Below are 26,964 nucleotides of genomic sequence, written 5' to 3'. Positions count from 1 at the left end.
GCTGGGATCACGGGTGGGAAGGAGATTTTTACTGTACCTTTTATACCCTGTGAATTCAATCATTCAGTAAATTCTTAAAATGCCTATTATGTACCAAACACTGCAGCACTAGGAACATAGTGGTGAATAGAACAGTCAAAAACGCCTTTAAGGAGAGGTGAGACAATAAACACACAGTAAATCAGATGGTAATAAATGCTACGGAAGAAGTAAGTGCACAGAAAAGAGATATGAGTGGTGGGTGGGAGTCGGGTGGACGTGTAAAAAGGTGATCTAAGAAGGCTGCTTAGTGAGGAGATGACATTTCAGGGTGGATAAAGGTGATGAAGCCAGCCATGTGGTAACATGGGAAAGAAAAGTTCCAGGTGGAGGAAAGGGCCAGTGCACAGGCTCTAAGGAGGTGCTCGCATGCCTCAAACAACATGTCCAAATAACAAGAAGGTGGGTATGGCTGGAGCAGAGTGAACAAAAGGGAGACAGGCAGCTGAAGTCAGAGAAGTGAAGGGAAGACTCACAGACAGGACTAGAGTCTTATAATCCACCGAAGGGGCTCTGCTTCAGCACAGAGGAAATAGGAAGCCCTGAGAGGACTGTCTGGCAGCAGCGATATGCTCTGACTTGTATTTTAATAGGATCACTCTAGCTGCTGTGTTGAAAATTGACTGTAGAGTGGAAAGGAAGAAATAAAGGGGAACTGCAAGTAGTTCACTGTGAGAATTCAGGCAGGAGAGGATGCTGGCTCACACCGGAGGGGAAGCAGTGGGGCAGATGAGAAATGGGTAGAGTCCGAATATATTTCGAGGAGCAAACTGAGAGGATCTGCTGAGTGATCAGGTATTTGAGTGGCGAGTCCCAGATGACCCCAAGCAACAGGAAGAATGCAGATGCCACCGACCAGGAGAGGAAACCAGAGAGCAGGTTGGGGCAGACCGGGAGTGCGGCCTCGGGTGTGTCAGGTCGGAGGCACCTGTTAGCTATCTATGACAATGTGATATGAATGTACTGCCTAGGTCTAAACAAATTTAGTGTCTGTTATTATTAGGAAAATAAAGTGATTTCTGATGATTAGAAATCTCAATGTCTCAATTTCTATTGACTTCCTACCATGGCACAAAAGGTTCATTACTTAAAAGGATCTCCAACAGTCCCACAACTTCATGTAAAGAATGATCTTGTCAGATGGACAGACAACGTAGAGAACACGTCACCCATATGCCCGCTAACCCATGTATCAGCTCTCTGATGGTTCTTCCACAGAGAAGCAGTGAAGGCTTGTGTTGTGAAGAGGACACTTACTGCTGAGGATGTAGAGAAGACCGGGGGGAAGGGTATGCCTGTGTCCGAGGGGGTCTGAGGAAGCTTTCCGGGCCCAGAGTGAAGGAGGTCTCGAAGGCTAGAGCCTTCAGTTTTGTTGTTGGAGGCAGCGGGACCCAGTAACAGACTGTTGAAAAGCTTCGGAGTCAAAGGAGAGACCTTTGCAGTGGAGTTGAACGAGTCCAGCCCAAAGGGCGAATGAGACTCTTTAGTGAGCACCGACCTCAGGGACCCTGCTTCTGTAAGAACATAAGTGGGAATGGAATTAGGCAACAAGCAATACCCAGCAGGCCACTGACTCAAAGACCAGCCACGCGGGGGAGGAGGGAAGACTCTCCCCTCCCCTGCTCTCAAACTACCTACTGTTTGTCTCAGCCAAGCCTGTGAGCTCTGACTACAGCAGGTTCATGGCTAAGGAGAAGCTCTTCTACTTCTTTCTCTCTTTTCCAGATCTGGATTTCAAACTTCCTTCCCACCCATCTTTGGTCTCCCTCACTGTCTAAGACAGTGTTTTTCAAGTGGGTCTCCAGAACACTTGTACTGGAATCACCTGGAATGCTTGTTAAAAATGGAGATTCTTGGTCTCACTCTAAGAGCTGATCTCATAGTTCTGGCTGGGCACAGGATCTGCATTTTTAATGATTCCCCAGGTGATTCTTTTGGTCACTGAAAACCAAGTCTAACCCTCAACCCTGGCTGCATAACAGAACCATCTGGGGAGCTTGTTACATAATTCTGACTAAAGAGGTCTTGGGTAGAGCCTAGGCATGTGCCTTTTGTTAAAAAAAGAAGCTCCACGTCTGGGAAGAAGCTGAAAGAGGTTCCTTTATTTTACGTGATAAGCTAGAGAAAGCAAGTGGCATGTTTCATAAATGTGGATGGTAATGTGTGAGTTTGAAGAATCCAAGAATAACTCAAGTGTTCCACCCATAAGCAGGGCAGAGTCTTGTGTTCACCTCACCTTTTGTTTCCTCTTTAGCCTTCTGAGTCGCTAAGTCCGCCAACCAGTGCAGGGCAGAGGAGGGGGGAGCTGTGTCAGGGCAAGGGGGCCTGACGGCTCTTAGATCACTGTTGCTATTCGATCCCGAACCGTCTGCTTTCAGAAGCTCCTCAGGTCTGATGTCGGTGCCGTCAGCTTTGGGAACATGGTTGGTCTCTGGGGCTGGTACCGTAGCAGCTCCTCCTCCGCCTGAGAAGGTGGTTTCATTTCCAGACGAGGCACTAGGGTTCATGCTAGGAAGCTAAAGCACAGCCAGCCAACATGGTTAGAGTGCTGTCCTTGTGCAGAAAGAATAAAACACAAACAATAATGGCTGCTGGTACTAAATAGGTTTGGGAAAACAATCTGAAATTGTTCTATACACTGCTATGTCATTCATTTATGAGTTTAAGATATTTAGTGAGTCCTAATGTGACACAAACTATACTAGGTTCCATGGAAAGAGCAGTAAACATAAATAAAATAAAAAACAAAATATACTTTCAGGTTTTATTAAAATGTATTTATTTAGCATGCCTGATGCTCAATTTTGCAATGGCAAATTGGTGATTAGAACTTGACCTCAGAGAGCTGTTCTGATGATTAAATGAATAGGATATGCAAAGAGCTTAGCATAGTGTCTGGCACATACAAATGCTCAATAATGTTTATTATTCTATTACTGAATTCTCCAGATGGTTTGTTCTAATATGTCAACTATACTAAAAATATATCTTGAGGTCCCTCAGCATTAATCCCTGTGCCTTTTACTGATCCTGTGTTAGCAGCCCTTCAAATGTGAGCACAGAGTTGTGTGTGATTAAAAAAAAAAACAAAACCAGCCACTTCTTCACAATAGCCACTATCAAACCAGAATGACCTCCCCTTCTGAGAGAGCAATGAGAAAACCCCTGCCTCTCTCTGGAGGCTTGGGCCTGCTTTCTGGTCAGTGATTCCAGTTCACCAGGCCATCACATTTCTTTCCTTAGTACCTAACACGACAAGGATAGGGACCATGCACACAGACAGGACTGCATTCCTAGTAACCTCTTCTATACTCTTCACCTACACAAGGACCTGGGGGTTGAAACCTTGACAAGGTGCAAAGAATTTCTTTCTCTGTGCTATTTATCAAACAAGTTTGAACTGGTTTTAAAGATGAATGAAGAGAAACTTGTACCGGTCAAGGGGAATTAAAATCCCTTGAATAACTTTTTTGGGGCTCCCTCTAGAAAGGCTTCTCTGTCCCAAAGAAATCCTTCAGTAGCCAGGGACAACAGAGATGCAAGCGGAGCATTTCCTGGTACTAAGAACTTAAGGTTCTTTCCATTACACCCCCACAATCCACCTTACCTGTGACATCCCATTGGTGACAGCAGGTCTCAACACAGATTTGTTCTGCCGACTAATACAAGGGCAGTTTGCTTTAATTCCCCACTTGCCCCGGGCAGCATGTACCATGTCTCCAATATTGTAAAGAGCTGGAAAAAAGACAGGAACAATATCTTAGAAATCTTGTGCGTGCCTGGTATTGTGCTAAGAACCTTATTTACGTTATCTCCCTTAATCCTTATCACATTTCAGTGAGGTAGCAGCTTTAACCCTCAACTTGTGATGAAACTGAGACTCGGAGAAATTAGGTCATTTGCTGAAGTACCTGTATATATAGTTGGTAAATGGAAGTACAAAGGACTTTAACCCAGGGGTATCTAGCCCTCAAGTCCTGTGTACTCTTAACCACTAGGCTACACCCTTCTCCTCTCAGTCAACAATACAAGGTATTTTCTAAGAGAAACTTAAGGGGTAGTATCCTTAATGTTCAAGAGTGTACAAGCATTTTGAATTGTGTACTTGAGATCTTGTGTACTGTAAGTTATACCTTAAAAAAAGAAGAGAGGAAAAAAAAATAACCAATGTAGACTTTACATAAACATTTAACCAATAATTGGGTCAGCAGGGAGCAGCCATCCTACTATGGTATTTGTGGAGCTTTTCTGCTTAGAAGCACTGGGGTATAAAGGATCCGGAGGTGCCCCACCAAAGTAGAGGAGAAAATAGGCAGTAAATTTGCCATCTTCAATGCAGGTATGTTACCGGAAATGTGGAAGATGGAAATAGACTTTGGAGGAATCACAGAAGTAAGCCAGGACTGCGACACAAACATGACCATTCGTTCCTACGGTTAAGCGGCCTTCCTCATGGATTCAGGAGATTCGATTAGCTTCAGCTGGATTTTTACAAGCCTAAAATCAAACGGCTTTCTGGAAGTGTGGGGGAACTGGCTTTCTCTATTCTGGTCCTGCCAACCACAGAAACGTAAAATGGTATCTGGAAAAGTAACCAACCTGTCCTACCAGAAAGGTGAAGCCAAGTGTGTGCCCTGGCTGCACACACATATTTATCTAAGATTCAAATCTTCAGAGAAATCTGGTGAGGCCTAAAAAAAAAACCAGGCCGAGATAAACCTTCACCCAGTTTTGTGTGTGTGAACTGTACCTCCATTAAAAACACTTCCCCCCTCCCCGCCACATCAAACCAAAAAAAATTATTCCCTCACCTGTGCCAGGGATGATCTGTGTGGGCATGAGATTCTCTGGTTCATGGGATTGCCCCTTTGCACACTTCAACCAGGAGAACACTTCCTCATCACCCATCTCTTCCGTCTCTGAAACAGAAATGAAACGACTTCACTTACTTTATGAGGGTTAGCAGATGTATCCCTCTGTGATTTGGAGTTTTAGTCCTTAGAGGCCAATTTTCTCCTGGGCCAAAGAAGATAAAAAATCTGCTTCAATGATTTATCGTATTTTTAAATTGTATTTACATACAACAAATACAACAACTTAAAGTGTGCATGTCAATGACTCTTGACAAATGGCAAATGTCTACAGTTGCCTAAGCACTTCCAGAACCACAGTACCGAACATTTCCATCCTCTTTCCTAAGGTTCTGTTGCCAATCAATATCCTTTCCATAATGCCTGGTCACCACTAATAAACTGTAACACTGAAGGTTTCCTTTTTCTAGGATTTCACATAATTGGAATCATAGTCATCTGTGTTGGGCTTTCTTCATTTAGCTTGAATTTGAGATTCATCCATATTGTTGCATGTTATCAGTAATTCATTCCTTTTTAAGGCTGACTACTATTCCGTGGGAGGGATGAACCACATTTTGTTTACCCATTCATTCATTAACTGGTGATCAGTTGGTCAATTTCTAATTTTTTATTATTATGTATAAAGCTGCTATAAACATTCAAGTACCAGCCTGTGTGTGGACATGTTTTCATTTTTCTTATAAATACCTAGGAGTGGGATGCTGGATCATTTAGGTTCAAAAAAAATTTTTTTAAGGTATCATTGCTATACAATCTTATGAAGGTTTCACATGAGCAACATTGTGGTTACTACATTCACCTGTATTATCAAGTCCCCCCAACACCCCACCACAGTCACTCCCGTATATTCATCACAATATTCAGCATAGTAAGATGTTATAGAGTCACTACTTGTCTTCTGTGCTGTACTGTCTTCCCTGTGCCTCCTCTACATTATGTGTGCTAATCATAATGCCCCTTAATCCCCTTCTCCCTCCCTTCCTGCCAGCCCTCTCCAACCCCTTTCCCTTTGGTAACTGCTAGTCCTTCTTGGAGTCTGAGTCTGCTGCTGTTTTGTTCCTTTAGTTTTTGCTTTGTTGTTAATACTCCACAAATGAGTGATATCATTTGGTACTTGTTTTTCTCCGCCTGACTTATTTCACTGAGCACAATACCCTCTAGCTCCATCCATGTTGTTGCAAATGGTAGGATTTGTCTTCTTCTTATGGCTGAATAATATTCCATTGTGTATATGTACCACATCTTCTTTATTCATTCATCTATTGATGGACACTTGGGTTGCTTCCATGTCTTGGTTACTGTAAATAGTGCTGCGATAAACATAGGGGTGTGTACATCTTTTTGAATTTGTGATCTTGTTTTCTTCGGGTAAATTCCTAGGAGTGGAATTCCTGGGTCAAATGGTATTTCTATTTTAGTTTTTTGAGGAACCTCCATATTGCTTTCCACAATGGTTGAACTAATTTACATTCCCACCAGCAGTGTAGGAGGGTTCCCCTTTCTCTGCATCCTCTCCAGCATTTGTTGTTCCTTGTCTTTTGGATGGTGGCCATCCTTACTGGTGTGAGGTGATATCTCATTGTGGTTTTAATTTGCATTCCCCTAATGATTAGCGATGTGGAGCATCTTTTCATGTGCCTGTTGGCCATCTGAATTTCTTTGGAGAAGTGTCTGTTCAGATCCTCTGCCCATTTTTTAATCAGGTTATTTGCTTTTTGGGTGTAGAGGTGTGTGAGGTCTTTATGTATTTTGAATGTTAACCCCTTGTCGGATATGTTGTTTGTGAATATATTCTCCCATACTGTAGGATACCTTTTTGTTCTCTGATGGTGTCCTCTGCTGTACAGAAGCTTTTTATTTAGTTTGATGTAGTCCCATTTGTTCATTTTTGCTTTTGTTTCCCTTGCCCAAGGAGATGTGTTTAAGAAAAAGTTGTTTACATTCAAGTCTTTCAACCATTTTTAGTTTACTTTTGTGTATGGAGTTAGATAATAATCCAATTTCATTCTCTCACATGTAGCTGGTCTGGTTTTGCTAACACCATTTGCTGATGAGGCTGTCTTTTCCCCATTGTATGTCCATGGCTCCTTTATTGTATACTAATTGGCCATATATACTTGGGTTTATATCTAGGCTCTCTTTCTGTTCCACCAATTTATGGGTCTGTTCTTGTGCCAGTACCAAATTGTCTTGATTACTATGGCTTTATATACTTGACAACACTTTAGATTTTTTTAGATTGATTTTAAGAATTTTTGCCATCCTAGTGGGCATAATGGTTTCTCATGGTTTCAATTTGCATTTCCCTGATGAATAATAATTTTTTTTTATGTGCTTATTTTCCATTGATTTATCTTTGATGAAGAACCTGTTCAAATCTTTTGCCCACTTAAAAAAACTGGGTTGTTTGTCTTTTTGTTATTGAGTTGTTAAGGTCTTTATTATAGATTGAAGTCCTTTAACAAACATGTGATCAACAATCTCTTTCTCGCCACCTGTGGCTTGTTTTTTAATTTACTTAACAGTGTTTTTTGAAGAGCAAAAGTTTTCAAATTTGATACTAATTTTTCTTTTACTTTTTGTGTCTTATCTAAGAGAGATTTATCTACCTAAGGAACAAAGGTTTTCTTTTTCCTGTACAAGTTTTATAGTTCTAGCTTTTATGTTTAAGTCTATGATTTACTTACATGATCTAAAGTTTTTTACACATGTCAGGTAAAACAGAAGTTCACTTTATTTATTTGAGTATGGATATATAATTATTCTAGTACCAATTGTTGAAAGGACTATCTTTTCCCCATCGAATTGGCACCTTTGTCAACCAATCAGCTAACTGTGAATTTGTGGCTTTACTTCTAGACTCTCTCTTTTTTACCAGTGTTTTAAGTACTACAGCTTTTAAAATGTCTTAAAATGAAGTAATATAAATCCCCTAACTTTATTTTTTTAATAATTGTTTTGGTTATTCTAGGTACTTTGCACTTAATATGAATTTTAGAAAAGGCCAATTTTCTATTAAAAAGCCTATTAAGATTTGACAGGAATAGCATTATTAAATGATCTATAATTATAAAGATCAATTTGGAAGAATTGACATCTTAATATTCAATCTTCTATCCAATGGCATATAGCACATCTTTCCATTTATTTAGTCTTCTTTCTCTCAGCAATATATTATTGTCTTCTGTGTATGTGTCTTTTACATATTTGCTAAATTTATCCCTAAGCACTTCAATTTTTTACCGTAAATTAATTTACTTTAAATTCAATTTCTATCGATTTCATTTTTGTTCTGTTGACTTTGTATCATGTAATCTTGCTACACTCATTTATTAGTTCTTGTAGTTTTGTAGATTTCTTGGGATTTTCTTTATAGATGATCATGTTATCTAAGAATTAAAAAACACTTTGCTTCTTTCCAAACTGTATGCTTTTCTTCTGTTACACTTCTGTTTGTCTTTTCTTTCTTCAAGCTGACTACTAACTCCAGTTCAATGGTGAATAGAAGTGGCAAAAAGCAGGCATCCTTGCTTTATTCCTGATCTTAGGAGGAAAAATTCAGTCTTTCACATTATGTTAGATGTTCCTAGCCATACCTAGTTCAGTGTTTCTCAATCTTTCTTTCTTTTCACACACACCCCGCCAGCAAAGAACCTTTTAGACTTTCTGTAATTGTGGTATCCACCCCAAGAAATTTGAGTACAAGATACACCATCCATCCCATTTTTTTGTTTTACTTTTCTCCTCCTTTTGAATTAACTATTTTTTATGATTTGATTTTGTCACCACTTTTGGTTTACTAGCTATATACCTCTTTATTTCTTGGTGTTTGCTTTAGGGTTTGTAGTATCTTTATCATCAAACATTATACCACTTCACATGTAGTGTAAGATCCTTACCGAACTATAATCTCTCCCTCCTTTCCTTTTTTATTATTGTTATATATTTGAATTGTACATCATTACAAACCCCACAATACAGTTACTACCTTTGCTTTTCACTTTAAAAAGATTAAAAATAAAAAAGAATATTTTTTATATGTACCTACATATTTACTATGTAAGATGTTCACTGTTCCTTTAATGTAAATCCAAATTTCCGTATCGTTTATCATTTCTTCTGCCTGAATAAACGACATTTACCCCTGTAGGAAGCATCTGCTGGTGAATTCTACCAGCTTTTCTTGGTCAACCAAACTATTTTACTCTCATGTTTGGAATGCTGGGTTAACAGATTCGTTTTCAGCACTTTAAGATGTTCCACTGTCTTCTGCAATGCATGTCTCTGACCCATAGGCCAGTGTTCTTTGTTACTGTGTACATAATATGCATTTTTTCCAGTGGTGCTTTTCAGAATTTCTCTTTATCAGTGTTTTTCTGTAAATTGGTTAGTATGTGCTTTGGTGTGGTTTTCTTAATGTTTCTTCTGTTTGAGGTTTATTATTGGATTTGCAGTTTAGTTTTTTCATCAAATTTGGAAAATTTTAAGCTTTATTTGTTCAAATATTTTTTCTGTCTCTGCTGTCCCGCTCACTTTCTGGAACTCCAGTTACATGTTTGGTAGACTGCCTGATGTATTTCCTGTAGTTCAACAAGGTACTCTTCAATTTATAAATTCAAGTCTTTCTCCCTGTGCTTACTTTTGGATGATTTCTCTTGCTGTCTTCGAGTTCACTGTTTCTTCTGCAGTGTCTAATTTGCCTTTAATTCCACCTAGTTTTTCATCTCTATGTTTCATTTGGGTATCTTATATTAAATTTTGTTTCTCTCATGTTTGTGTTTTCCTCTATGTCCTTAAGCTTATTTATAAATTTCTAATAGCTGCTTTAAGGTCCTTTTACTATAATTCCATTGCCACTGTCATTTCTGTATTTGTCTCTATTGATTTTTTTCTAGATTACTGCTCATATTATTCTGTTTTTGCATACTTGAATACTTTTTTTTAAAATAAAGGTAGTATTGATATACAATCTTACGAAGGTTTTTACAACATTCACCCATATTATCAAGTGCCCCCCACCCCCCATGCCCCACTGCAGTCACTGGTACTTGACTACTCCTGACTGATGCAGAGCTTTATGACTTTTAAGTTTCACAGTATTGGATTTTGTGGTAATCCTTTAAAGAATGTTTGCGTTTAGCCTGGCACATAATTAAGTAACCTGCAGATCAGCTCGTTCCTTCCAAGACTCGCTTTATACTTTTATGGCAGCTCCAGAGCAGCCTGTACTTTGGGAGAGTATGAGTCCCAAGGTGTGACCCTCTGGAAGCTCCACAGTCTCACCACTCTGGCTGGTAGGAAGACAAACTAACTCTTGAGTTTGGTGAACTATTCGGTGGGCTGCTTCTGTAGGATCTTGTTTGGGCCTTGCAGAGTTTCACCTCTTGAAGTTCTCCCTCCACAGACCTCTCTGTGCAGCACTGTTCTCTCCAGTGCTCCGCCTCACCCTTCTCAGATCCTGAGCTGTCTCAGCTTGAGATCATCAAGCTCTGTTTCAGGTGCCTTTTCCTGGCTACAGTTTGGCAACGGCTGCCAAGCAATCAGCTGGGACATTTATAGGACTCACTGTGTTTCTTCCTTCTCTTAGGAATCACAAACTCAATGCTGCCTCTTGTCTGGGGTCTCAAACCATAGTTTCATATATTTTATCATTTTTTTTTTGGTTGTTTTATGGCAGGTGAACAATTCCTGCATAAGTGAATCTTTCATGGGCGGGAGCGGAAGACCTAACAGCTTTATAACATGTAGTACTCTTAGTTCCTGTGCAGACCACTTCTCATATATTAACTCCATTAATTCTTCCAACAACACTATGAGGATAGTACTCTTATCTTGCTTTGTTGACAAGGAAACTGAGGCTCTGAGGGGTTAAGTAATTAGCCTGAAATACTATAACAAAATATTGAAGTAGGTTTCAATTCCCAGGAACCTAAGCTCTAAACCACTGTTACAATGGTTACAGTGTATATCTGACAAGGGACGGAGGAGGAGGTCAAGGAGCAAGGATTCTTGACATATTACGAGATAAAGCAAGAACAAAAGGAAGCAAAGTATTTGAAAAGATATTTCTCCAAAGAATATAAATCACAGAGTGTATAAGCTCATGGGAGGATGCTCAACATCATTAGTCATCAGCAAAGTGCAAATCTAAATCATACAATGAGATTCTACTTCACAGCCACTATGAAGGATATAATAAAAAAGGCAACAAGTGTTGGCAAAGATATAGAAAAATTAGAACCCTACACATTGCTGGTGGGATTTAAAATAGTACAGCACAAGTAGTGACTCTTATGGCATCTCACTACACTGATGGGACAGTGACTGCAGTGGGGTATGGGGGGGACTTGATATATGGGTGAATGTAGTAACCACATTGTTTTTCATGTGAAACCTTCATAAGAGTGTATATCAATGATATCTTAATAAAAAAATAAAAAATAAAATGGTGCAGCTACTTTAGAATACTGTGTGGCAGTTCCTAAAAGGGTTAAACATAGAACTGCCATGTGACCCATCAATTCTACTCCCACATACATACTTTAAAGAATTGAAAACCATGTTCACATAAAACCTGTGACACATGTTCACAGTGGCACTATCTGTAGTAGCCCACAGTGGAAACAACCCAAATGCCCATCGACTGATGTTGGATAAACAAAATATAGTATATCCATAAACTGGAGTATTATTTGGCAACACAAAGGAATGGATTACTGATAAGTGCTGTAACATGGGGCAACTTTAAAACAGTACGCTAAGTCAAACAGCCCACTTACAGTAGGCCAACTGCTGTACAACTCCATTTATATGACATGTACAGAGCAGGCAACTCTAGAGACAATAAGGTGGTTACTGGTCACCAAGGGCTGATGGGTGGGAGGAATGGGGAGTGGTTGCTAATGGGTACAAGGTTTCTTTTTGGAGTGACAATGGAATGAGACTATTGTGATGATTATACAACCTTGAGACCATACTAAAAACCTGTGAAATGTACATTTTAAAGGAGAATTGATCTCAATAAGATATTATTAGAAAACCAAACCAAAACAAAGGAAGATGAAAAATAATGCTTTTTGGCTTGTTTTAGCCTTCCCAATTAGGTTGGAGTAGTGGCAATTTTAAGGCCTTACAATGCAGCAAAGATGAGTGAAGCTAGGCAGCTAAAGAGGGGGCACAAATCCATTCCTGCTTCAATTTCTAAGTCCTATACCTCCACTGGCCGGTTACCTTTAGAACTGCACAGGACAATATTTGCTCACCACTGCGTGGACGGCTTTTCCTGAGCCTGTAACAGTCAAGGCAGACCCCAAATCCACATTTGCGACAAACCCAATGGATATTGAAGAGAGTTGTTTCACATACATCACACATCTCTCGTACACCACGCACTGCTCGCTTCCATGCCACTTTCTCTGGTGGAAAGAGGAAGAACAAGTATGATTGGCACTGACCATCCTGAACGACAACAGAAGACCTCAGATCCACTGATTCCTACTCAAGCTGCTTTGTCCAGCAATAAAACTCAAAAGATTCATGAAGTTTCTATAACTGTAAGAAAAACAGAGTATATGGAATTTCTACTTCTGAACAAGTGTCAGTGAGAATAGTGCTGCATGTTGTCACTTAAGATACTATAAAATATTTAATTTGGGGGAGTTTGAAATAAAAAAATTCTCTTCTTGAAATGTAGGGCATAGTTTCATAGTACAATTTTCCTTGGCCTAGAAAGAAGGTAGAGTATGTCACAGATATGGAAATACACAGGTCTGAATAATGTGGTTCTAGGTGTGGAAGATGGCACCCAGTAACACTCCGTCTAGTCACAAACTGGTTCAAAGCGAACTGAAAATATTCAGAGCGAACCAAGTCCAAAAAGGGATCAAAATGCCTCTTTTGGCAGCTGCGCTATGAAAATGAAAAGCAAGCAGGGAGTTTTTGGTTTGTTAACTGCCAAAAACAGAAAAAATGAGGTCTGCTGGATATAGTTTGGCTATTTAGTTATTTAGTTAGCTACAAGTTTTATCAGCACGAATTCAGCACAGACAATGCCATCTGCCATGCTGTCCATCCTCTTTAAGCAAGAGAGAGCCAAAGCCTCCCAGTAGGGGTGACCAAAGACAAATAAGAGGGTGCCTTACGGTGTGGCTCCACCATCATCATGGCCTCCTTCTCAGACATTACAAGCTGGCAGAACTGGTCCCCGACATTGGCCAGGATGTACTTTGAGGTTTCTAGGTCTATCCCCTCTGCTAAGGAGGAAGAGGGAATCCACAGGCTCATGGCATCAGGGTCACTTTGCTGGGGACTCAGAAACCCCTCCACACGAAGCACCCCCTTTCGAGTGAAGATCAACCTGAGACAGAAAGGCAGAAAGTTAAATACATGGTAAACAGCAGAGCCAGCAAACAAACTCACTCTTAAAATCCTAGGACCTACAAGAAATTAAATGAGACTTAAAATACCTATCAGGTTCTCCACAACTGTTCCACACCTGCACCCACACCACTGAATATGACCAGAGAAAAACACAAAGCCATGTTCACTGTCATACTTGACATTCATGTTTACCTACTCATGTGGGCCCTTAAATTGCCTGGCAGTCACATTATAGTTCCCTGGTCCATTCCCTCTCCCAGGTGCCTGTCTCGTATCTTCTCCTTTCTTTTAAATTTTATTGATATACAGTCTTTTTCTTCTCCTTTCTTTTCAAACCTCAAACATTATTTTCCCCATGAAGACCTTGCTAAGTACTCCACTGAGAAAATGAAAGGGGCTGGAGGCTCCCACCACACCACCAACCTTTGTGCAATTGGGCCCGTATGTTCCATTTGATCTTCTGCTACTATGAATGAACTAGGTAGGTCCTGGCAAAGACCAGTATCTTCTCTTACGCTCTACACATCCTATCCTCTTGCATAAGAATGAATCCTTCCACTAACTCTCTCTTCTGTATCATCCATTTTCTATTCTGCAAAGAGTTGTCTATACTGATTGCTGCTCATTCCATTTTTTCTCTTAATCTACTCCAATCAGGATTTCCCCCACTAATCTATCAGAACTGTTTTGGTCAAGGTCATTCCCCCTTGTTAAACACAATGGTCACTATGAGTCCTTACCTTTCCTGACACAACTACCACCAACTGCCACAGTTCATTCCTTCCTGGAACTATTTCTTCGGTTGTCTTCCAGGATACTCACTGGCTGTTTTTTCTGTCTCCTTTACTAGTTCCTTCTCATCTTTCCCATCTCTTAAAGTTGGAGAGCTCCAAAATGCAGTCCTTGGACCGCTTCTTTTCTCTCTACACTGGATTCCTTATGTGATCTTAATCACTCACAGCTTTAAACCTGGACATCCAAATTTTTATCTCTGGCTTGGACTTTTCCCCTCAGCTCCAGAGTTGTATATCCAATTGCCCTTTCAACATCTCTATCTGAAAACCTAACAGGCATCTCAAACTTAACATGCCCAAATTAGAACTTCCCACTTTCCTCCCGAAACTTGATTTTCCTTAAAAAATCTTATTAGTAATGGCAACTGCATTCTTTTGAGCTTTCAAGGCCAAAAGCCATAGACCCATCTTTGACTCCTTTCTTTCATACTCCACATCAAACCCATCAGAAAATTATGTGGTCTACCTTCAAAATATACCCTTTAGCCAATCAGACTTATCACCTCCATCGCTGCCTCCCTGCACTAAGTCACCATCATTTCTCACCTGGATAATTCCAACAGGCTCCTAATTTCTCCCTGCTTCTGTCTTTGCCTCAGTATAATCTATTCTTAAGAAGGTAGTCACAGTGATTCTTTAAAACACTGGTAAACTTAAAACCTCTAACAACTTCTTATTCAGCATAAAACCAAGGCCCTCAGAGAAATCCTTAAATCTAGACCCGTCATTAACTCTTTGACTTTAACTCCTTCCCTCACCCTTCCTTGTTTACTCTGTTTTAGCCACCCTAGGGCCATGAACACACCAGCAACATTCCAGCGTCAGGACAGTTGTTCTTGTGTCCTCTACCTGGAATACTTATCTCCCAGAAAAACCTGTGGCTCATTCTCTTACTTCCTAGAGGTCTTTACTCAAATTTCACTTTCTCAAATCATTCTATTTAAATTCAGCCCCTTTATCCTTCCTGCCCTTCAATCTCCTTGCCACCTTTTTTTTTCATAGTTATTTTCAGCTGACATGCCAAATGTTCAACTTTTTTTTTCTTATTTACTATCTGCCTCCCCAGCAAACCTCCTGAGGACTAGAATTTGATGGTTTTGTGCATTGCTCAATCCTCAATGCCTGCAACAATGGCTGGCACACATTAAGTGCTCCATAAACATTTCCCAAATAAGTGAATCCATACCACATGGATAAACCATTTGGATTTATTTTTATTTTATTATTATTTTTTTCATTTGGATTTATTTTAAAAATTAAGGATTTTGAAAGATTGTTTAGAAGAAACTCCTCATCTTAGTTTACTAAGCAGAAGAAAAGTGACTAAGTAGCTATTGCTTGGTAAAAGCAGAGGACAGTCCTAGGATTTCATCAGTTACATCTTTATCAAAGATGCTTAATACTATCTCCTAATCTTTCTCCCTCTTCTCTCTATAGAACTCAAGTTCCTCTAGCACTGAAAATGAGTGCGTGGTCAAGCAGATCCATAATACAAAATGGCATCTTCTTGTTTGTATCATTGGTTTCAAATGAGACCCGTTAGGAATAACTCGATGTAGCTTGGGGGCCAGCAGCTGAGATCATTCAATTCCCCAAGGACAAAGCCACGTGTTATTTCACAAGTCACTACCACGGCAGAGCCTCAGCACAGACTCTGAGAGCAAAGGGGCTAAAGAAGACAAGGAAAGAGATGGCGAGCTAGTTTACAGACTCAGAGAAAAAGAGGGAGTTACGCTCACAAATGGAAACTGGAGAAGAGACAAAGGAAGGAGTTTGGGCACCTCCGGAAGTGAAAGAAGCGGCAGGCCACAGTGGAATCATCCTGCTCCTGTTCCTTAAACTTCCGGTACCGCTCCAGGCGGCACTCGCGACACTTGTGCAGGTGAGGGGCTACATTGATGCATGACCCGTCCTGCAGGAAGGGCTCTCCGGACTGCTTCAGCTTCTTCACTTTGCTCACATCCTTCAGCACCGACTGCCCAACTGTGGCAAGGCAGGGAAGACAAATGGTTCATCGTGAGGTGTAAGTGACAGTGACATGACCCTTTCTGGGTCAGATACTTATCCTGACCTGGGTTACTCCTCCTTGCACTGGTTGGGCATGTGCCCACTGGGTCCATCTTTGACAGGAAGGGAAAGGAGGAGGCAAAGAGGCTTCAGTTGGGACATAAGGACCATGGAGAATTTGTGGGAAGTGCCCCATTAAAGCAAACAACTGTGCGCACGGGTGAGGAAAAGCCCAGAAGGCAGAAGATAGACACTTGCTTCCAGCCCCTTAGGATATGACTGTTCTACTAATAAAGGCCTCTTAGGCTCCCATGGGATACCAATTCCTAATGAGAACAGCTACTTTTACCACTTGCCCTTACACAGTTCTGACCATAACCTCACAGGAGTTAGTAATGGCTTTTGGAAGAGGTGTTAAAACCTTCTATACGTGACAAAGGAGCAAACCGAGGGGTGACTCTCTTTGCTTCATCGAGTCTACACAAGGCTGTGAGAATGGAGACCAGTCCTCTGCTCCCCTAAAGTAAATGGAAGAGGCCAGGCCAAAGGGAAGCAGAAAGGGATGAGAAAAACACAAGCAAGGAGCCCTTGACTGAAAAAAATACTACTAAGGAACATCAAGGGCCTCTCGCTATACAGCACAGGCACCCTCTTCCGTGCTGATTTGATGCAATCCTGCCTTGGACCAGGTCTGATGAGGGACCTCTCCTGGGCTACGCGAGTCAACGCGCCTCTGCCACCCAAGAGCACAACAGTCATCTGAGGCTAGTTCCAGAGCCCCATGTATAACCCCAGCAGGATCACCTTTCAGGGGGGCGGTTCGCGGCCGGCCCTTGGGGGCCTGCTTCCCTTTGCCTTTGCCCAGCAAGAGCTCGGCACTGCGCTCCCCATTAGGGCCCAGCTTCCCCATCAGGTGCTCCGGAATCCCCTTCAGGCCAGTCTTAGCCTGCAGCTGCTCCTCAGAGTCGCTCAAATCTGACAGGTCACTGTTGGTGCTGGAGTCCGAATCCTGTCTGCAAGCCAAGCTTCGCTCATCCAGTGAGAACCTTTTCACAGCTTCAAAAGGAGCTTTGTTCTCCTGTGAAAAATCTGCTGGGGAGGACAGAAAGCTGCCTGAGGGCCTGCCAAAGACGCTACTGAAGGTTCTGAGGAGGGGATTGTCCTGCTGCCCAGGCGCCACAGCTGGCCTCTCCTCCGTGGGGCTGGAGGAGAGGGTAGGCATCTCAATGGGCTGGGTGAGGCTGCTGGTGGGCGAGCTGGGGCGTCCGTTCCCCACGGCAGAGAGGCTTGGGCCCCCGGGGGGAAGTGCAGAGCCCAGAACACCAGACACCAGTTTGGAGGAGTCAGTTGCGATGAAGAGGGTTTTCTTCTTTGCCAAAGCTGCTGAGTCTGTAGAGGAGTGAGACTCGGGCCAGCCGGGTGCTGCCTTGGAGGTGACAGTGGTGGCAGAGGCAGAGCTACCTGAGGCCTGAGACGCAAAGCTGCTGAAAGGGCTTTGTTCAACTTTCTCCACAAACGCCAGGAAAGGGTTAGAGGGCTCTTCTCGGGACAGTTTAGGGGGTTGTAAAAATAGATTTTCATGACTCTCTGGGGTGCGGGTACTCAGGAGGCTCCGTGGAAAGGCTGGCGTAAGGGTGGGCATGGACTCTGCAGGCACTTTCCGGTCCACAGAGCTGCCAGCCTTAGAGCCTGATTTAGTCTCTGCTCCAAGAGCGGATCTGCCTTTACATAGGCTCTCAAGGCTTTGTTTGAATGAGTCTCGACTGGAGGAATCATCAGCCAAACTCTCTGAAACTGTAGTGAAGTAGTTACTGGTGGGTAAAGTTTGGGACATGCATTGAAAAAACAAGTTTTTGGAGAGATCAGAGTCTTTCTGAGACTCTGGTGTAGAGCTACAGCCAAAAGAGAAGCCTAAAGATTTGTTCTCTGCGGCCGGAACCCCATTGGACTGGCTCCTCCCACTTCCGAAGGTCAAAAGTTGCGATGAACTTGGGAGAGACGCTCCAAATCCAGAAGAGGCCAGAACAGAGTTTCTTGAATTCTGAAAAGAAGATGGCCTGAATTAGTCATGCTGGCTGGCTTCTCTAAGCGACCTTATGATCTCTCTCCTGGACTGAGACCAACATTTCTTGTGGTTCAATCAACTTTTCTCTCCTGCAATTCCATGAAAACTGCTCTTGTACTGGATTTCACTGCATGAAGAAGAACCTTGCCTCAGACCACACAGAGGGCAACTTTAGCAAGGTGAGCTCCTGATAGCAGAGTATCATTAATCCTGCCACTCCCTTTTATTTATTTATTTTTTTGAGAGGGCATCTCTCATATTTATTGATCAAATGGTTGTTAACAACAATACAATTCTGTATAGGGGACTCAATGCTCAATGTACAATCATTAATCCACCCCAACCCTAATTCTCGTCAGTTTCTGATCTTCTGAAGCATAACGAACAAGCTCTTACATGGTGAACAAGTTCTTACACATAGTGAATAAGTTCTTACATGGTGAACAGTGCAAGGGCAGTCATCACAGAAACTTTTGGTTTTGATCACACATTATGAACTATAAACAATCAGGTCAAATATGAATTTGATTTTTATACTTGATTTATATGTGGATCCCACATTTCTCCCTTATTATTATTATTATTATTTTTAATAAAATGCTGAAGTGGTAGGTAGATGCAAGATAAAGGTAGAAAACATAGTTTAGTGTAAGAGAGCAATTTTAGATGATCAGGTGTGTGCCTGTAGACTAAGTGTTAATCCAAGCTAGACAAGGGCAATAAAACATCCACGGATGCAGAAGATTTCTCTCAAAATAGGGAGGGGTGAGGTTCTAAGCCTCACCTCTGTTGATCCCCAATTTCCCACCTGATGGCCCCCCTGCGACTGTGCCTGTCTTAGGTTGTTCCTCCCTTGAGGAATCTTACCCATCTCTGGCTAACCAGTCATCTTCCGGGGCCATACAGGGAAATGTAAAGTTGGTAAGTGAGAGAGAGGCAATATTGTTTGAAAAGGTTAGCTTTTTACTTCTTTGCAGATTTATGCCCTGCTGCCACTCCCTTTTTTAGCCAACTGATTGTCACTGCACTAGGAGGCTGTGTAGGCTACTATTTGGACATGAAGACTCCATCAGGAGACTGAAGAAAAGAGTTCTGACAGACATCAGTTTTTGTTTTGCAATATACCTATTGACCCTCCCTGTAACATTAAGCTACCTTAAGGACTTCAGGGCTCTTGTTTTAAAGTTTTATTTAAACGACTGCAAGTTGCCCATCTTACAAAAGTGACTTCAGACCCATGACAAACCCACTGTACATTTAAGGAAAAGATTTCTCTTTATTCCTAAGTCCCTAAGATGGACCCTATTGGAATTTGGCCATATATTTGTGGTTCTAAGTCAACTTATAAGTTGAATATCTGTTTCAATTAAAGTTAGACCTAAAGATGCTCAACTAAAGAAAACTAGTCACAGGACCTTTTTGTTATCATTAGGATCTAGCAAGTCTCTAAATAGGGAAAGTGTATTGATACATGCACCAAAAACATTGCACAACAAATTGGAGAACAGAAAACTTTCCTTTTCTTGGCCTCAAAAATGTTAACGTCCATATGTGAATACAGGTGTGCATAAAGAGCAGGATAGCTTTCATAAATATTACACACCCATACTCATACCGAGAGAAACACCCACAGCAAGGTATGAGCGCTTGTGTACAACCTATTAATTTAATAAAACCCAGGTCCCTAGCACTTGACTTACAAACCATTACAAACCGAAGATAATTAAAAAAATTAACTTTCAGGTAGTAAAGGATGATATCTCTGAACATTTAATTTAAAACACTGGGAACAAAAAACTACTCCATGACTGCCTAATGGATATGGGGTTTCCTTCAGGGGTGATGAAAATTTTTGGAACTAGGTAGTGGAGATGGTTGTACAACACTGTGAATGTGCTAAATGCCATAGTATCGTACACTTTAAATGGTTAAAATGGTAAATTTTATGCTACATTACTTTACCACAACTAAAAAAATATTCCAGATAAAGAAAGCGCTATTGTTAAAAAGGGGGAAGTTTAATCTATTTAAAGTATTTTTTAATTATGCAAGAGGAGTCTACGGACTTTCTCTGCGGGCAGCACAGAGACAAGAGGCTCCGGCAGGCCACCTAGGGCTTGCCTCCAGCTCATATTGGCTACAGAGACTGCTTCAGGGCATTTTAACAGTTAAAAACTTGAAGCTCATTATTCTTTTTTTTCTTCCCACTAACCAGCAAACCATTCTCTTAAGCCCTCTCCCAACAAAAAAGAAGAAAACAGACACAGCCTGGAGGCTTTGCTGTTGTTTCACTCCCAGGACTTGACCAGGGGCCTTGACACCTGTGTGACAGCAAAGAACCAGGATGGGGAGCTCAGGTTTCACTACTAAAGTTACCCTTTAAAAATAGATACACACATGAATGAAAAATAATTTGGATGGTCCTTCATATGATTAAATTCTAAATCCTTTTCTTATAAGAAAGTGATGACAAACTGATTTCAACTCAATTTTGAGGACAAGAAGTTTCCTGGGGGCTAGTCCCTATTTTAGATTTCACATTAGTAACGGAAATACTCATTTCTGTACTTTGAAATATCCCGGGAGAATACTTAGGCTGACACATAAGTAAAATTACTGATACAGTCACAGAAATTTCTCCAACCTGTCTGGAAAATGCTCTGGAATCTGCATTTCATCTGCTCAGCTTTGCTACTCTAAGTAACTGCATTCCTATAGCATGTGGAATTTGGTCGATTTTATAATCCCCATTGACATTCACATTGCCTTTGATGTGGAGCTGATTTTACTTAATTTGGGTAATATGCTCACTTACAAACACTATAAATCCACATAAGATCCTCACCTAGTTCTTTTGGGAATGCTGGTCAACTAACAGAGGATAAACCGTGAACAGTGTGAAATTTGGATTTACAGGCCTTCTCCTCTTCTACCTGGACATTTCACCTTCCTCCCCATCCTTGCACACTAGGGATTCACAAACTGCATTTGCTAGGGAGGAGAAGAAGTCAGATGAAATGTATATGCCATGTTTTATCTGGCATTGTTAGACCTAAAATAATTTCATTTCAGGATATGAGCTCTTTCAAATAGAAATTTCAATTCTTTGTTCATAATATACAGTACTTAGCACACAGTAGTTTTCTACACATAATTAAAAAAATCATTTAGTGCTTTATCTTTGTATTTCATATTCCAGCTTAACAGTCAGTATGAAAAAAATATGACTAGCATCATAAATCATACTTTGGTGACCCAAAAGAGAGTCAAAAGAAGTGGTTTTGATATTATTTTCAAATTTGACAAGGGAGCGAACTTGACATTAACTTTTAACAAAATTTCCATTTCAGCAACAATAAATGCATATTAGATAAAGAACACAGTAAACTGGATACTACTGTGATTAATTTCATGAAATTTTCCAGGTAAGGCTTAAAAAAGATTAAGTTAGGACAAAAAAAAAGAAAAGAAAACTTTTACGGCCATATCAAATCATGGAAAGAAGCCCAGCCTAAAAAGAAAAATATCATAGAAAATCATGCACTGAAAACAGGTTGGTAACAGTAGCTTCCACACAGCCGTAATTATAGTGTTCACCACTACCAACACTGGAATTCCTTAACCTTGCCTCACACAGGCCTGGTAGAGGCTCAACCACTATGTGAACTAGATAACTGAATTAAAAAGTTTCCCCACCACATCTATTTTAACATCTCATTAAATTGGGTATATAATCAGTTTTTGATTAGCTCAAGTGTTCAGGTGACTTGTAAGAGCTGACACAGTTACTATAATATACACATTTGCCCAATGGGCAGTAAAGGACTACCCAGAGTACAATTAAAGCACATCTTAGACGTACTCCTTCCCTGTGGCATCTGAGATGCCTTTTAATGTGTTAACAACAAAGTAAGGTGAAAGAATGAACCCAAATCTTGCCCTGAAACAACTCACCTCTCCTGGGACCTGCAACCGGCTGCCTTTCTGTTTTTCCGGCCCAGTCCCTGCTGCAAGGCCAGTGTCTGAGATCCTCACCGTGGCTGGGGTGGAGCTGGCGGTAGTGACCACAGCTGCTGAAGCCACCATGCCCTGGCCAACTTGTTCCAGTGTTTTTCCTGCCTCTTTATTTTCAGCTCCACCCACCTCTGGGGCCAAAGGTGTCTGAGTCTGACCTGTGGCTGTAGAATATGGAGTGAAATGTACAGGTGTGTCCCCACCCACAGGCTCATCCTGTACCACCAGAGTCCGGCCATTTTCTTTGGTGTAAGTGGCAAAGCGGATGTTGCGGTTAATCTGGGGGACAAATGTAGTTGGTGGCTGCTTGGTTCTCTGATCGAGCCCTGGCTCTCCACTGGCATTCCCTCCTTTCCAGGGCCCTCGGCCTGCCTCACCTCCATCACTCCCATTACTGTCTACTTCACCCCTGTCTCCTTTTAATTTCTTTGATGCAGGGTCACACCCAGAATCCGAAGCACTTTTCCTCCTCCGGCCATCTTTCCCCTCTATGCTCTCTCTCTTCTTCTTTCCTTTGGAAGATTTTACTGCTTTTAACGTACCCCCCTACAAAACAAAATTCAAAAAAGATTTATTACAAGGGACCTTTCATCCTGTGGAAACCATAAACCATCAGCTCTACCCCATCTCTAGAAGCACCCAAAGCAGGTCCAGGTCGCCCACTCCCAATGCTAACTCTAAGACAGCCCCTCTGTCAAAAAGCTCCAATCTTCCTGTGACTCACATAGACAAGATAACAGTTACTTAAGATTAATTAACTTGGCAAACCTTCTCTTAAATAAAATGCACTATTTCCTCAAATGGACTTTTTTAAGGGTTTTAAAATTTTGTGGAATTTCTTTTATAAAACAGACTGCTAAAGCTAGGCTGGGAGCTCATTTGTCCCTTGATGAAAAAATCAGCTTTATTTCATATTTATCTCCTGTTTGACTGAAACTAGGATTTCAAGTATTGAAATATACAATTTCCTCTATCCAGAAGTCACTAAAAACTGGTGACAAAAGGATTCGTGAGCTGTGACCAAACCAACAGTTGTGAGCTGTGACCAAAGGGAAACGTGAATCCAGCAAAGCAGGTTTAGACTGCTCTTATGGACACTATAAAGATGCAAACTATCTCCAGAACTTATTTCAAAGCATTAAACAGAGGAAAGCAAAAAAGCAGACTACTATAGACCAAATTGCCAAATCTCTTAACTCTTCCAGTAAGTTCAGCCTATCTCATGAAATCTTACTTGTGCCTTGTTTGAGAGGCCGAACAACCTTAAAAGATACAGATTGGAAGGGGCAATTCCTATCTCTGAATACACTCCTTTCCTGAGAAGGACCAGGGGAGTGGGACTTGGGGCATAGTTAACATTCTTGCAGGCAATCTTGTACAGCAAACACTTATATCTGGAACACTCTTAGATTGGTATCCCACCATGAAGGTTTTCTTTTTAGTTGTATTCCGATAACTTTGACATAGTTTTATTCAGATAAGTGTTGCAGTGGCAGTGAGTGACACAGTTATTTAGCCGTTTATTATTTACCAATTTATTTACCCTTACTGCTTTTGAATATTTACAGATCTTTGTGCAGATCTGTTATCTTTGTTAATCATGATTATAGCTGTTATCACTGAAACTTTTTCAAAATTTATACTTCTTTCCAGTTCTTGTTTTTTTCTCTTTCTCTCTCCCTCTTTGTTGGCCTTCATTTCCATCTTTTTTCTCTTAATTTCCTTCTACAACTCCTAACCAAAGCTCAAGATTTATTTATGTTTCGCCCATAATTTTGGGAATATTAGTCTAAGTTCATAAATCTTTTATTCATAAGATTTGTTTGCTAAGAACTGTTTTCATTTGATCCTTTTAAAACTGTTTTATTCTTTCTCCAGTTTCTTATGGACACTATAAACCACCCAATTTTCAGTGTTGTGAACTACAGAAACATGATCAGTGAAATATCTCTTCTTTCTTGCTCATTCAAGGAGATGAGGTGACATTGGACCTCTAAGAAGGGTCACTATAAAACCTGGCAGAAGTGTTAATAATAATTGTACTTAGCTAGCTAAGAAGATAGTCTCATCATGGCAGAGCTGAAAAGAGAAGATTAACAACTGCTGCTGAAAACCACAGATCTCACCGCTAACTCATCCCGCCAAGTTGCAGAGCCTGGCTTATAGCAACCTCCTTGAGCAACAACTTCCAAATATGTCCTACTTACAGGGAGCTACTCAGATGTGAGTAGGTATCTTAGGACACAAGAGACCAGTCAGTACTCTCCAGCTATATCTGGCCAACTGAACAGTACCTGGTATATAATAGGTGCTTAATGAATGAATGAAATAAAGAAGGAAATAAAAAAGGGCCCAACACACCATGAAAGTAATGGGTGTTTTCAGCCATGTAAACACAGTCAAGAGACTTATCCTATTTGTGGTAATATAATAGGTAGTAAAAAGCTATTAAATTTAACATGACTCCTTTTTTCCTACCCTGATCTTGTTTTATCGAGTAAAGAATGACTGGATAAAGAAGATTAGGGAGAACTATACACATAGCACAATGGCCAGGACAGCAATATTAGAGGTGCTAGGAGACTATGAGGAGTATGTGGACAGATGCTGTCCTAGTCAGTGTCCTACTGAAGGAAATTCACACAGGATTCCTTGATTGGTTCAGATACTGATTTATAATATATCTTTTTTTGGGTATGACAATTCTGAATGAATCAAGAGTTGGCCTGATTCACAGTAATTATGGAGTAATCCACTGTGTGCTGAGCACTGAACTAGGCACCTGTTTGATTTGATTCTTCTTGGGATATGGAAATTCAGACTCCCTTGGAGCTCACTACTATCTAATGGAAAGAAAAAGAGGATATAGCTTCTACTCCATTTCTTATTGCTGGGTAGGTCATGAATATTACTACTGCTTATTATAGCTTTAACTGACTGCTGTATCTTTCAAATATACCTGTCTTGAAATAATGTAAGAAGAAATAGTTAGGCCATGGATTTAAAAACAACTAGGCAACATAGCCATAATTAAAGGGGTCTGCTCAGACTAGGTCTCTTTCTTGAGACAATCTTCTCTTAACTAGACAACACCATGGAGAAAGCAAGAAATATACAGTGGCCAGGGCTGAAACTCACAGGGCATCCATGATACCTTAAACATACATAATCTACACAACAAGATAATGCAAGCTTGTAAATCTGCTCAGAGACTCAACATCACTGTACCTCGCTCTGAGGTGTTGAATTATCCATCAGCATCACATGGATCAGTCTGGGATCTACGGACTTGATCTCACCACTCTACAGTAGGAGCAGAACAGCAGAAAATATGAAAAAGGGGGGAGAAAAGGTTTAATGCCTTATTTACCAAAGACATAGTTAAATATTTTTCTAATCTATGTAATTATTATCTCTTTGTTTCTACTCCCCTAATACAATGAAAGCTTCCTTAGAGCAGAGATCTCTACTATCTTACTCATTGCTAGAACATCTGAAACAAGTCTAGAATATGGTAAGCACTCAAGTATTTGTTGAATGAATGAATGGAAGAACTGAACTTGAGGCCCAATTTTCTCTTTTAGGATGTTAATTTCAAATTCTGCATCTCTAAAACCTTCCTATTTTGTATTTTACAGAAACCCAAAACCTTTAGAACCAAAAATCATTAAAAGCACCACTCTACTAAGGAATAAAAGCTTTTGAGAGATGCCAATGACAGACAGATGTCATATTTATGTGCATATCCTTTGACCTAGCATTACACAGGTAGGAATTTATTACAATAATATGAAAGTGTACAGTGCTATATGTTCAAGAATATTCACTGTGGCATTATTCGTATTAGTGAAAACACTAACGACTGAGATGTCCATCAATTTTAGATTAAATTAGTTATGACACATCTATTCCATGTGCAAAATATGCATCTATTTTAAAAAGATGAGGCAGATTTCTATAGTTATACAGAAAGATGTTGATAATTTACAATTAAGTGAAAAAGGTTAATTATAAACTGTATGTATTGTATGATCTCATTTGTTAATGAATTATGATTTATGTAATCATCACATAAACAGACAATATATAAGTATTATATACATAGAAGATATTTGGAAGAACATGGAATATATACCAAACTCTTAATGGTGGTTACCACTGCAAGGAGTGATATTTCCCCAGGGGAAGGGATGGCTTTCAATATCTACTTCATATATGAGTATTGTTTGAAATTTTAAAAAGAAGATTAATAATTTTTTAAAAACTCAATAAAGAAATAAAATCATTTATGCTTACATTTATACATGAAGGCTAAGGGCAAGTCTGAAACCAATTCAAAGATATCATAAACACACAATTGTTTTCCTCAAAACACTCATTTATTATTTTTCCTAGACTATTCTCCAGGTAGCTCTAGATGTTATGTTCTTTGATCACTTTATTAGAAACAACTTTTTAAGCACTAAGAGAGAGTGGCATAAATATTACCCAAGGAAATGTTGTCTGAATTTTTAATTAACTTTTACGAATATGATAAAATAATAATACCATTTCACATTTAATTATGGTTTTACAGATTTCAAACACTTTCAGATATCTTAGTTCTCAATAGGATGCTGTGAGGTTAGGTAGACTCCACCTAATTTAGACGAAAACATTGATAAGAAAGTTGAACAGCCTTCTCAAGGTCATACAGACATTAAGTGATTGAGCCCATGGTGGAACCCAACTCTTCTTACACACAGTGAAGTGCTCCATTCCTTTACACCACCCTCTGTAAGGGAGAAATGAA

The 26,964-nt window shown here is 40.4% G+C and overlaps 1 protein-coding gene across 4 annotated transcripts in view; it reads right to left on the bottom strand.

The window, feature by feature from the left end:
* Nucleotides 1-26,964, bottom strand: part of KDM3B (lysine demethylase 3B) — a 55,850-nt gene that overhangs the window by 9,376 nt on the left and 19,510 nt on the right. For 2 of the 4 annotated variants that reach the window (XM_017642666.3, XM_037016445.2), the window contains 10 exons: nucleotides 25,401-25,475; nucleotides 22,113-22,718; nucleotides 16,898-18,134; nucleotides 15,868-16,069; nucleotides 13,055-13,269; nucleotides 12,176-12,328; nucleotides 4,851-4,958; nucleotides 3,647-3,774; nucleotides 2,276-2,555; nucleotides 1,297-1,553 (listed from right to left, as the gene is read on the bottom strand). In XM_017642666.3, the coding sequence (XP_017498155.2) occupies nucleotides 1,297-1,553; nucleotides 2,276-2,555; nucleotides 3,647-3,774; nucleotides 4,851-4,958; nucleotides 12,176-12,328; nucleotides 13,055-13,269; nucleotides 15,868-16,069; nucleotides 16,898-18,134; nucleotides 22,113-22,718; nucleotides 25,401-25,475 (3,261 nt within the window). The remainder of the gene's footprint in view (nucleotides 1-1,296; nucleotides 1,554-2,275; nucleotides 2,556-3,646; nucleotides 3,775-4,850; nucleotides 4,959-12,175; nucleotides 12,329-13,054; nucleotides 13,270-15,867; nucleotides 16,070-16,897; nucleotides 18,135-22,112; nucleotides 22,719-25,400; nucleotides 25,476-26,964) is intronic. The other 2 variants (XM_037016448.2, XM_037016447.2) reach the window with 1 other exon arrangement.

This window comes from Manis javanica, chromosome 14 (assembly GCF_040802235.1).
Source record: "Manis javanica isolate MJ-LG chromosome 14, MJ_LKY, whole genome shotgun sequence".
Lineage (NCBI taxonomy): Eukaryota > Metazoa > Chordata > Mammalia > Pholidota > Manidae > Manis > Manis javanica.
The sequence above is the reverse complement of the archived record's forward strand: the minus strand, read 5'-3'. Positions and strand labels throughout refer to the sequence as shown.